Source organism: Haplochromis burtoni, unplaced genomic scaffold (genome assembly GCF_018398535.1).
Source record: "Haplochromis burtoni strain Fernald_Lab_line unplaced genomic scaffold, NCSU_Asbu1 Contig_52, whole genome shotgun sequence".
Taxonomy (NCBI): Eukaryota; Metazoa; Chordata; class Actinopteri; order Cichliformes; family Cichlidae; genus Haplochromis; species Haplochromis burtoni.
In genome coordinates, this window is record NW_024582413.1 from 35,241 (window position 1) to 48,300 (window position 13,060).

The 13,060-nt window shown below is 39.6% G+C and overlaps 1 protein-coding gene and 1 non-coding gene across 6 annotated transcripts in view; one reads left to right on the top strand and one right to left on the bottom strand.

The window, feature by feature from the left end:
• The first annotated feature begins 4,792 nt into the window (after window positions 1–4,792).
• Window positions 4,793–13,060, top strand: part of cacnb1 (calcium channel, voltage-dependent, beta 1 subunit) — a 42,367-nt gene continuing 34,099 nt past the window's right edge. For 2 of the 5 annotated variants that reach the window (XM_005921907.3, XM_042220602.1), the window contains exons 1-2: window positions 4,793–5,079; window positions 10,592–10,678. In XM_005921907.3, the coding sequence (XP_005921969.2) occupies window positions 4,990–5,079; window positions 10,592–10,678 (177 nt within the window). In that variant the 5' untranslated portion in view covers window positions 4,793–4,989. The remainder of the gene's footprint in view (window positions 5,080–10,591; window positions 10,679–13,060) is intronic. The other 3 variants (XM_005921908.3, XM_014333459.2, XM_005921910.3) reach the window with 2 other exon arrangements.
• On the bottom strand, window positions 9,936–10,007 carry trnac-gca. The gene has a single exon. It is a non-coding gene; the product is annotated as a tRNA-Cys (tRNA).

Genomic DNA, 13,060 nt, shown 5'->3' on the forward strand with positions numbered 1-13,060 from the left:
TCAGTAAATGTGTATAGATGTACAATGAGCATCTCTCATTTCTTCTGAATCCACAGCTTAGAATAAATAAGTGTTTCCATAGCATTTGTTCACTCACTCCTGACCGAGACACATTTTCAAATTTAAATCAGCCCTGCACTCTCGCTTCCCTCAAGATTTGAATCCCTGCCATTAAGAGGTGCAATTAATTGGCTGTTGTTATACTGTAACATTTAATGGGTCAAAAAGTATTGATTTGTCTTCTGTAGTATCAACATCACTGAAAGGCTCTCTTCACTGAGCCAGTAAGGAATCTACTGAATCCTCCTATGAGCACCGGGATGCTACAGTGAGTGATATTTTTAATGTTGAACATCATCAGGATGTCAATCATAGTGAGTTTGAACTCCTATTTGTGAGATTTCATTCATATTGTTTATGAAATCATCACTCACATAAAAGGACACAAAAACACAGCAGGCAGAAAGAGCCGAGAAAATCACCATGTACTTAATTAAAATGTCATGGCTGCACATTTATTATAGTGTTGATCCTTGTGGAAAAGTAAATGGATACTAGAGCTGACTACCTTGAGTTACCTTGGGTAGCAGTAGAGAGATTAAAAAAAAACCACGAAAGGCTAGATAGAAAGTCCTGTTCTCCTGCTGCACATTATGTTCTTCTTGAAGGAGGATGTCAGCCAGTTGCTGCAGGAGAGTTAAAGGGACTGTTCAGAGACATGACTACCATAATTTCAGTAAATATGTAAAATATGATAAAATATGAATATAAGTAAAATATGATCCGTTTTTGCTCCTTCCTCCTATGCAAAACTGAGCTCAGCGGAAGTATGACCTGCAGCCGCAGAGGACGATCTTGTGAGTGGGCATCAACACTGAATCAGGACGTCACACTGATTTCCCCCCAGAAGGGCTTTATCAAAGACTGCTGCAGGTGTGGGGTTCATTTTCCTTTATGACTGGTTGATACAAGAGGAGGAGGTGGATGAATCATCCCTTTGTTTATTCAGATTTACACGGATATCATCAATGCTCTGTGAACTCAGTGTTTATTACACTTCCGTGACTGTCGTCATCGAAAACTCATCAACACCCAAACCTAACGATAATTTTGGGAACCGGCTGCTCATTTCGATTTCAGCCATGCACTTGAGGTGGGAATAATTCGCTATAACAGTTGGCCGTATAAACATCTGAAAATGCCACACTGAATAATATGCAGGAATCAAATATCAAATGGACCCTCAGAGACTTGCACTTGCACTTGACTTTCTACAGCCTTTTAAGGTGTTTCGGATCCTTTTTTAGTGGGCACTCTTTGACTTTACAATCTCCATGAAGTATCACAGAAATGTGGAAGTTTGCATCAATAGATGTGAGTTAAAACTGCATGATGAGCTTCAGTGAACAGCTAAAAAAAGCTGACAAACAGATGCATCAGACAGCATGAAAAAAACATTTTGAGATTAAACCTTTCTAAAGATCTTGAATAGTATAAATATTTTTTGGTCAGATTCAGTATACAAGACCTTTATTGTCAGTGTGGAAGCAACGTCACATAATGTATAGGAACAGAAGTGTTGGACCACACCACTTAATCTTTCAATTAAAGCAAAGCAAAGTGGATATTTTTAGGAGCCAAAGCAACTCAGACACAAAGTGGGAGATCAAATAAAGTTAGTGGGTCCCTAACTAGTGTGCAAAAGTGGCCAACCATCTGCTGACAGAGTTCTAAATGTCCTCTGTCTTTAACATCAGCAGAAAAACTGTGCACCAGGTGCTTCATGGCATGGGTGTGCCTGGCTAAGTAGCTTCTGGTGCACAGTTTTTGTCATACACCGGTAAAATTGAACATAAGAATATTGCACATCAGGACTGTACATGAAGTACAGTTCAGTGGTGTTGCAGCTGTTGTGAAGAATTTGAGTTTCAATCTGTTTGTGGATGCTTTTATAGCACTAAAGCACCCGCCTGCTGCAAGGAACTTGAACAAATGGTGTCCAGCATGTGTCTTTGTGATGTTGCTCAGCACTCTTCAAGCAGTGAGTGATGCAGAGATGTTCCAGAGATGGCTGGCAACAATGTTTTGTGCTGTTTTCAAAACACACTGGAGTGGCTTTTTGTCAGCTTTGGTGCTGCTACCTTACCAGGCTGTCATGCAGCTTGTGAGCGCAGTCTGTAAAATGTGGCAAGCCATTATAAGGGGGAGTTGGCTCTCTTTGACTTTTTTAATAAATAAAGGTGTCATCATCCCAGGAAAGGTGCTCAGTGATGTGAACCCCCAGAAACCAGAAGCTGAGGGCTCTTTTCATGGTCTCTGTATTGATGAAGTGTCTGTGGTTTTCTTTGTAGTCCTTGTTTGGTGGCATATTTGGTGTGATTATGTCCATGATTTCCTCAGTAAATGCATGCTAATAATTCTTTATTACTGAGGTGGGAGTACTGTACAATAACGTTGTTTTTTTTGTTTTTTGTTTTTTAATATATCAAAAATACTAGCGGACAAGAGAGTAGCAGAGGAGGAATATTCCAGCATTGAGAGCACATTGCCAAAAAAAGAATTTCTAAAAAAGAAGAAACTAAGAACTGTGACCTGATGCCCGAGTCGAGTTCAGCAGAACACTTTCGCAGCATTTTAAAGAGAAAGACAAACCAACCAAACCCTTTAGCAAAGAGGGTTTAAAAAATTGTTTGAACAGCGGAACAGCAACAGGTCTTCATAGATCTGTACTGTCCTGCATGTCAAAGACAATTTAATCTGTCATCGAAAGCAAAGGCAGAACAGGATGCAAATTAATGAAATAAATAAAAGATTTAAGTAATTAAAGTTGTACTGTTACACTGAGTTCCTACTGTGGAGCCTGCACTTATTACAGTAAATGCAGTTAAATCAAATCAAATCATGAGACTGCAAAAGTTTCCCCTCAACTCATGTGTCATGCTTCTGTTACTGGCTTCCATCTAATGTCTGTCCAAAGGATACATTTAATATCGGGGCCTTAGGCTAAATAACGCCATCAAAAAGTCAAATCTGAGCAATTGAAAGGTGGCAAAAACTTTGCTTTCACTTTCGGTCTAAAACAATGCGCCTTAATAAAACAGGTGCATGCTACCTGCTCAGCATCAAATGACAAATCGGGAAATAGCTAGCTGAAGAGCTGGTTAAGGCATGGATGTTTTTAAGTTAGAGGACAACAAAGATAAAATGTATTGTTTACTGGATGTGTACTGATGGGATGGTTTGCCTATGTATCTGCCCACAAGTGATGATTTGCATTTAGCTGTCCACTCGTTTGTCTTTTCTGTTGTTGTTCCAACTCCAAGAGACCAAAATTATGTTTAGTTTGATGATTTTAAAAGCTTTAAGTTAATCATTTATAACTTTTTTTACTAGATACATTAAAACTGTGAGATGATAGTGATTCGTTTTTTAAAAAATATTTCTGTATTTAGCTAGGTAACGCTAAATTTGGGCCCCGTCTCCCTCCTAGCAAATCAAACCGTCTTACCTGCTTCTGGGTCAGCATTATAGCTCAAAGTTTATTTATTTTATTTTATTTATTTATTTATTTTACCCAAGGCCACATCAACATCATTCTCCTCTTCTTCAAATCATAAAGACGTAAGGCATTGAGCCTCCCTGCTGCTTCAACAAACTAGCTGTCAAATTGAACTATTCTCACCCCCCATTACAGCCCCGCAGGACCTTTGATTCCTGGATCCCGGTGCGGGGACCAGTGGCTCAGCTTGACAGCCTATCCACACCCACAGCATCCATCGCTGCGGCTCGCTTCTCTCCATCAATCGATAAATGAGGGTGGGGTCTGTTCAGTGGGGCGTGGATCTCGGCTTCCAGCTGGAGTCTGTTGAGTTGAGCGCACACAAGGAAAAGAATCGACGTCAAGACAGAAAGAGAAACACAGAAACCCGAGAGTAGTTAGAAGATCCTGCCTTCAAAATAAAAGCCTGCCTGCGCTAGGTCGACTGATTTTGTAGCCATTAGTTTCTACTGTTACATCTTTCACAAATATAAATTGAACAAAACTGGTACCATGTATTAGTTTTAGCACAAGTGTTTTGCATTGTTTACACAGTGCAAACAGTGAAAAAAAAACATATTGTACATAACCTTGATGTTGATAGGCAGGTTGTTTCAACTCTCAGGGAACAGTTCATCTGTTTCAGGACTCATTGTTCTTTTTTTTCAGCTGAGTGTAATTCCTTATGGCCAGCGTTGGGGTTATTATTCCAAAAATGTGACATATTACATGTTAATTACATACTTTTAAAAAGAAAAAGCCCAAGTAACACACTACGCCGACACGGCTTATGACTGGTTGTATGTTTGGGCCTATTGTCCTACTGCAGAGTAACACTTTGCATTACCGATGCCTTTGAGCATTTTGCTAACCCTGAAAGCGCATAAGGACCACAGGGGTCAAAGTTCATAGGTCGTGCTGGATCAGATGTCCCCAAAGCATCCCTTAGTTGCTCTGCTGTGTGTTCAGACTCTTTGCAAAAGCGGGTTCTGCCAGAGGTCTCTTACTGTGAAAAGGGAGTTCTGTCTCCCCACCACTGCCAAATTTATTTCTCTCTAATATTCTACAACCTTTACCTTCTTAAACATAACAAACGTAGTTTTGAACATGTGCTATGCGGAATAAACATCGAAAACTTTCAAACAGGTAAAAATAACAAAACTTGTAGTGATGCTTCTTTCCTATTCAAAGAATTTTGTTTTGAAAGCAGGATAACCGGATGTACCCGTGCGTCACACCCATAACTTGACTCTTGTGTAAAAGCCTGGTGCGACAGTGTGTAACGCTATAGGCTGGAAGGAGGCAGCTGTTGCCATTATATTATCAACCAGCTTAGACGCATCAGCGGCTTCATTCTCTCCGAAGGAAAAAAAAAAAAGATGAGTCGATCGACACCATCGTAAACACACGAAACTAGAAACTGAAAATAGATTTTTAAAAAGTTAAATCAAATGGTACAGAAAAGTAGTATGTCCAGGACGCCTTCGACCTCAACCCAGGAGATCCAAATGGACATGTTCGACCATCACCCACACACACAGGTAAGACCAAGACACGGGAAGAGGGTAAAGCTTAAATATTATGGGAGTATTATGTTAAAAATCCCACGTCTACTATTTTGAATTCATACTCTATATGATGCTGGTGACCATTAAAGCTGCTGCACTTCTGAAGATTAACAGGTTGTTCTCCAATTAAGTCGATAAATTTGCCGAGACGCTCGTGTACGTTGCACGGATGAATTTAGTCAAATTAATGATTTTAAGAAGAAGTGAAATGGATGAAATATTCTAGTTTTTCCTCACTACGGATTTTGATTTATAGCTACATCCTTGTTCTGTGTTTAATTTTTTCTGGCGTTAATAAGTCTGTGCTATGTAACTGTGATGTGACGCTTGTTTATATGCCGTCTGACCAGAGGGTTCCCAGGAAAACCACGCCTTTGTTTAATTGATGTCTAATTATCGAGTAACATGTTGAATTGACCAGCTTCTTCTTTTTTGCGGGGGGGGGGGGGATTTAATAATTTCCATAAATGAAAGAGCGACTTGAGTTTTTCATAGGTGGAGTTGGTTTATGTTGTTGACATTTTTCCCATTTTGTAACCCCTCCTCCCAAAATACCAACAAATAAACAAACAAACATAAAATAAAATAATAATAACTCATTGATAGCTTTTATCTCCCCATGATGTCACCTGTTTTACAGCCACAAATACAGAGTGGCTTAGGAAGTGACATGACGTTGTGGGCATGTTTAGACATAAATGGATGACAAAAAAAAAGAAAAAAAAGATGAGAATATCTAGAACAAACACACCCACGCTGGGCTCAGTCATTATCTCTCTGGAGAAGGGGAAAAAAACAGAACACCTCGCCATCACAGACAACCAGCGCTTCAAACCCTGCCAAGTCCCGCTCTCTCCTCTTTACTCCCACTTCTCCCCCTCAGCTCTCCATCCACTTTGAATGTGCCACTATGCCCATCCTGCTCTCGCCTTCTCACCTCATGCGAGATGTCTGTTTTTAGAAATCAGATCTTTATCTGCTGAGAGGCTGTGGTGAGAAGCAGATGGGCACGGCCCTTGTGCCAGGCAGATTAGATGTAAAGTTCATGTTGACCTGCAGTGGGCTGCGCTGTTATATGCACTTGTGTTTCTGCTGTAGAGAGAGAAGAAGAAGAAAAAAAGACACATTTCTAATATCCTGCAGGAAATGGCCAGAGTTCTCTCACCAGCCAGTTCTTTAACACGGAAGAAGAAATGAACTGTGTGCCGAGAAATTATCCAGTTTCGGAGCCTGAGGGCAGCTTAGATTAAAGATTGTGTCTGCTGACCGCTGTCACATTGCAGATCAGTTGGGCTCTCTGAGCACAATATTGTATAGAAGGTTCTGGTTAAAAGAATGAAATATGTTTGTGATACCTTTCAGTGTGCCACCCTCCACCCCTTATACTCCCTGCCTTCCTGCTTTCATAAACAGCACCCTCCTTAATTATACACTTAATCTGGGAGGATGTTTACCAGCAGGAAGCTTCCCATCCCACTTCCTTTGGCATTTCTCTGCTCTTTGGTGACAGGAATCAGCTCCATCATGGCTCCAATCATGCAAACATGCATGCTAATGCATGTATGCACCTGATATCACATACGCTGTGAGATGTGATAAAATTTACCAGCTTAATTGCTGACAAATTTAGTGGCACAGGAGCTTCTCCAGCATAGCAAACAGTGGGATCGGGCTGTGAGGCTACTTTTGGGTTCAATATTAACTTTATTGTCCCCAACGAGAAATTGATTTGTGGCATGTCCACTCATCAAACAATACAGATATTTTATTATTAAAAAAAAAGAAGCTGGACCTGAGTCCTCCCTAAAATCTTATCAGTCTGGTCCTATTGAAAAGCAGATTACCATACAAACCAATGGTAAATGGCCTGTATTTATATAGCGCTTTACTAGTCCCTAAGGACCCCAAAGCGCTTTACATATCCAGTCATCCACACACTGGTGATGGCAGCTACATTGTAGCCACAGCCACCCTGGGGCGCACTGACAGAGGCGAGGCTGCCGGACACTGGCGCCACCGGGCCCTCGGACCACCACCAGTAGGCAATGGGTGAAGTGTCTTGCCCAAGGACACAATGATCGAGACTGTCCAAGCCGGCGCTCGAACCGGCAACCTTCCGATTACAAGGCATACTCCCAACTCTTGAGCCACGATCGCCCCAACGATACAAAACATTAGAACAGATTCTATAAAACCTTTATTTTAAAAAAGGGTCAACACTTCAAGTGAAACATTAAAAAAAGTTCAGCCGTTGTTGGACTTTTTTGTGTGTGTGTTGTAGCAGCAAAATGTGACTCAAAGGACAGAACATTACCAAGAAAAACAGATAAACATGACAGTATATTTGCACACAGGTCAAGAACCATGGATTTTGTCTTGTATCGCTAGGAAAACGAAGAGTGTTTAGCTTGTTTCAGTGAATACACAGCTGCTGTTATAAGAAAGATGTGAAACTGAGACTATCCAACCAAATTATCTTACTACTGCCTGGATATCAAAACACAATCACCTCTTAATGTTAGATGATAACTCACACAAAATCAATAGGATTAATTAAATTACACATTATACATTTGAGTTGATTGGCGGTTATTTAGACTGGATGCATATGTTTGAAATGCTGTCTGCAATATAGTTCTTCATGACCCTGATGAGGGCCGCAACCTGACATGGTAAGGTATTACCAGGTTGTTCCTCATCATACAATTATTGCTGGCGCTTCAGCGTCTTTAGGCGATGAGCCTTCTCCATGCACCTTGGAAGTAGGTGTGTTGTGCCAGAAATTAACTTTGTGTTTTCAGTATGTGGGATTTGCCAGTTGGACGCTCTAAGACTAACATCCAAGCAAAAGGGGGATGTGAGCAGCACCAAGATTAAATGTTATCAGCTGATGCACAGAAACTGCAGGCTGCAGAGATATAACAGAGCAGGAGCAAGACCCATGCATGGAACAGAGGGGGCATTAATGAAAATACCGACAAAGTCAGATAAACCGTGAAAAGGATGAGCTGATGTGAACGTGGGTTGCAAAGCGGCTTACAGAAGAACAGCAACTGTAGGCAGAGTGAAGCACCCCGAATAGCACATCCTGTATGCCTTTTACTGATGTGGACTGACATTGTGATTGTGAATATTCTTCTAAGTTAAATATCCGAATACAAACCAACATCTGTTTGATATTTTTGCGTGACAAAATATTTTCATGAACGCACACAGCACATCTTCAGAGAAGTCATGATTTTTGGATTCTTTCAGTCAGTGTAGGTGGACAGATTTGCCAGCAGTGATGTCATCCTCTATTTTTAAATTTGAGCAGCACAAAGTACAGCTGCCCATCCACATCATTGACAATATATTGTATCAACACTTCATATTTCATTTCAATATTAAAACCCACTACCCATGTTAGCCGAACATTGAAACACAGTAATTGTTGTGGGTTCATCAGAGGTTGTCTTTTTTTCTGTGGAACATCCTGTGGTGTATTCATCCTATCCCATCAAAAATACTAAATCAAGCATACCACAGAAGGCTCTGTAGATAATTTTTTGCGCTGTTGGAGGCTTAAGATTGATTGAAATGGATTCCTGAGCTGGATTTTTTGGAGAGGAGCATGTAACAGATGTGTTCCCTTTTATTTGTTAACACTGGAAACCTCTCGGCCGCAGCGTGCTTTTATGTTCGCACCAGTTGGCGCTGGTGTAACAGGTCATGTTTGTTTAAAAGCAGGCGTGACAGCATCATTCATCCAAGGGCCTCGGTTTGCCCCGTTGAACATAATGTGACAGTGATAGCAAAATACTGAGTTGAGGACACTCACTGTTGGCTTGTAGTTAATCTGTCTCTGGATCCCACCTGCCAATTCAAGATTAGCCAATATATACTGACATTTGGGAAGTTTTGAGGTAGTTGTTCAGTGTTTACAATGGTGAGCATGTTTGTGTACAGGATCTGGGGGGCTGATTGGAAACAGTAGCAGGTAAATGCAGTTGTTTCTCATGGGAACCATAAAGCAAACAGATGGTTTATTAGAGTGTCACTGAAGAGAATATGTTAGGGTTTCATGCTGATTACTGACCTTTTGTGTATCCTTTTAAGAAAACTCACACCTCTTTTGAATTTTTATGTCTTTTTTAATCATAAGTCATATCTTTTCATGTCATGAGCAAACAAACATCTTCACTGGTGAAACTGGCTTTGTATTGGTCCAAATCAGCTACCTGCTAACATGGACAGATTAGCCAATTGTATCTTAGTCACTAGCAAAATACGATTGGAATCCATATCAGCTTTTATTGCTTTATGCTTTTGTGGATCCAAATAAAGGGCAAAAAAGGAAAACTCAATTTTTTTTTCATCCTTTTTTAATTTTACTGATAAGTTTTAAGCTAAAATTAGCCCATGTTACTCATTTCATAGAAACTCCATGCCAGTTCCCTCAGGCTGTTTGAGACAACCAATACCTCTTTTATGGTGTTATTGTATTGTACAGTGTGTTCATACACTCGGGATTATGGGCATTATGGGGAAAGCAATCCTGAGAGAGATAGTTTATTCTGCTGTGTGATAGTTAACATTAACAGAGGATAGTTTTCACTAGAAACTAGAGTGAGTGTTTTGGAGTGGCTGTCTCGAGCTAGTTTCCTGTTGGGTTTGTTTTGTAAACTAATGTGAAAAAAAGAGAAAAAGAATCAAATAGACGTTTAGTGTGTTTCTCTCAGGAATCACATCAGGTGCAGATGATCTGTGTAAACAAGATAAAATACACATCCGTGCAGTCTTTTAATGGGAAATGCCACAGCTGTTCCTGCTTAAACATGCTGAAAAATAGGGGGCATCCGGATTTGAACCGGAGACCTCTTGATCTGCAGTCAAATGCTCTACCACTGAGCTATACCCCCTGTGAGTATGCAGCAGCAGGAGGATGATTACCTGAGGTGTGTATTAATGTGCTCTCTATGTGGTAGCATGTCTTTTCTGTATATTAATCGACCATGTTTATTTCCTTATCAGCAGTTCACTTTTCATGCTGAAAGAACAACAACGCCATCCTTCTGATTGCAGACAAATGCGATTAGTCGGCATTGCGTTCCCATGACAATGTGGGCAGGGTGGGCTCATAATGCAATGTGTGGCCTCTGCACAACCCGGACAGGCCATTTGCCAGGGGTCTACCAATCAGATTACAAGGTCCCAGTTTGCATCACAACATGAAAAATGACATGTAATGAAGGCAGTTCACGAACACGCTGGACACATTTTCTCTGCTCGACTTCCTCTACGGTCTGGGACTTGGGCTGCTTTATCTCTGGCTCCATCTAACCGCCTGATCATATTCAGAAGCTTTTACAAACGCTGCGCCAAATGTTAATGGCTGCCATGCTCCTCGGAAACAAGGTTTTTCAAGAAATATGTCAAGATAATTATCGTAAAGGAACATAATTAAACCTTTTCTGTTTTTTTTCTCTTTTCTCAAAACCTTCAGGGAAAGTACGCCAAGAGGAAGAGCCGATTTAAGCGCTCAGATGGAAGCACCTCATCTGACACCACCTCAAACAGCTTTGTCCGACAGGTAACATTTCACACCTAATCCTTCCCTCAGACTTAATGAGGGCGCCAGACTTGGCCTCATCTTGTTTAATGAAGAATTACAAGTTTAATGGAATCAAGTGAGAACTTTTAGTGCCTTTGCATTTCAAGAGTTGCTAATGAAAACTCGTGGTTTATTGAATTTATTAAAGTTTTTATTCCCTTTTTTTAACATATGCAAATTGAAATGTTACAAGAGATTATTTAAATGTGTAAATCAATACAAAACACAACACAGTGAACACATTGTAACAAAAAAATAACTAACATATATCTGTAGTACAATATGAAATAAAAGTGTAAAACACAACAGGGCAAAGAATGAAAAATAAGAAGATAAAATGAGTTAGTGGTACTGTTAGTTTATCACATATACTAAAAAAAGAAAAAAAAATACTTTGTATTAAGTCTGTCCAAAGCTCATAAGAATTTCCATGGAAATTGTTAGCCCTTGTAATTAATCCTAATCTGACTCTTTCAGTGCCAGAGAATGACTGCAAAGCTGTGTTAAAGCCTGCAAAAAATGTTGTTTAGATACATTTACATTGGCAACAGTAATCCTCATCCACTTTAACATGTGTATAATAACAATATCTACGGGTGACTTTATTGCACATAAATTTATCCACCGCATCCACAAGTAACTGAAAACATCAACAACATGATCCTCATGTAGTTAGATATTCTATTTAACCTCTCATTCATTTAGTATTATAGTTTTTCACAACTACCATACAATGTCACTTTTATTAAAAATAAACAAACAAACAACCAAAACCACATTTTTGGTCACATTTTGTTTTAGTCACATAAAACAAACTATTTGAATATGTGAATTTTCCAGATAAGTAACATTTATCTGGAAAATCATCATCACTTACAACATATTTATATTGATACAGATTGATTGATATATTTATATTGAATACATCATTGATGCATTTAACGTCCATTTAAAGTTTTACTTAAAATTTAGCAAATTTACAGATTTTAACTTAGAAATTTACTGTAAATTTCTAAGTTAAAATCTGTAAATTTTGTAGTAACCTGTAAATTTGTATATTTTACTGTAAACCTACTGTCATTTAATGGTCGGGCATTGCACAGCTATTAGCATTTCACCTCATGTCATACTGTGTATGGTTGTGTGTGTGACAAATAAAATTTGAATTTGAATTTGAATTTGAAAGGTGAGCACTGAAAACATGTTTTTCTGAAACATAAATTGCCCAATTATCAGAAGTATTCAGGATTACTGCATCATAATCTGTTTGTTTCTGAAAATCAGAAACAAGAAACAGTTTTGGATTCTAAACATTCTCACTGTATATTTTTCTCTGTATTACTTATATTTCATTCTCTTCAAAGTAAAAAAATATATAGTTTTTATCCCATACATATGAATTTAAGTGTAATGGTTGTAGACAGGAGATCTAATAAACAAACATAATATTTAAAAGAAAAAAAATTGTTATGGCAGCTAGAATAAGTGTGGAACCAATAAGTGTTTTATTGCAGAGTTAAGAGTAGGTTACATTTTTATGTTTGCAGTTCTTTCTCTCTTTACCTGTGCATGTCACAGGCAGCACACACACTATATAAATAAACATTCATGATATGATAATATCTTACTAAAACCCCTGTGGATGCAGCTGTGCATCACAGCATTATTCTCAACTAGTTTGAGCTGAGAGACATCTGCACAGATTCCTCCAGGTCCGACTGTGAATCCCAATCCCCAAGTCTTACTCATGCCACACCAATGCCTTCTGATCTGACCCCTCCCGGCCTGTTGATGTGTGTATACATGGATTTCTCTGTCAATCAATGCACGTAGTGAACAAGTTATAGCTTTAAACTTGTCCAGCTGCAGATGTTAATGTTCCTGCTCGGAATGACTGAAGAAGCCTTTCTTCTTGAGCTGTGAACATTTCTTCTCCTCGGGGGGTTGAAGGAGTTGGTTTGGGTATCACACGCTCATGACCCACGCAGCAGTCCTTGTCTGGCTGTGACATTTCTCAAAGACATGCTGCGCCGCAGCTAAATGAGCCCCCCTTTTCCACCTGACCTCTTCATTTGAGAGAGGGAATGATGCACCGCGAGCTGAATGACATTTACCTGTTCAGTACTGGTGTTTCTTCAGAAAAAAAAAATCTCACTGCCGTGTGGTGAACACAGGGAGCTCAACTCCCCTGTGGTTTCTAAAGGTTAGCCACATCCCTTGCCTGCACATACCCTCCTTCCCACTGCCTTGTTCTTCATTAAATTTGTGACGGTGGACTACAGGTAGACAGGGTTCATATCACCCACGCTGTATAACGAGCGCATTACCTATATAGTAAGGATGATTTCATGCTTCATGATA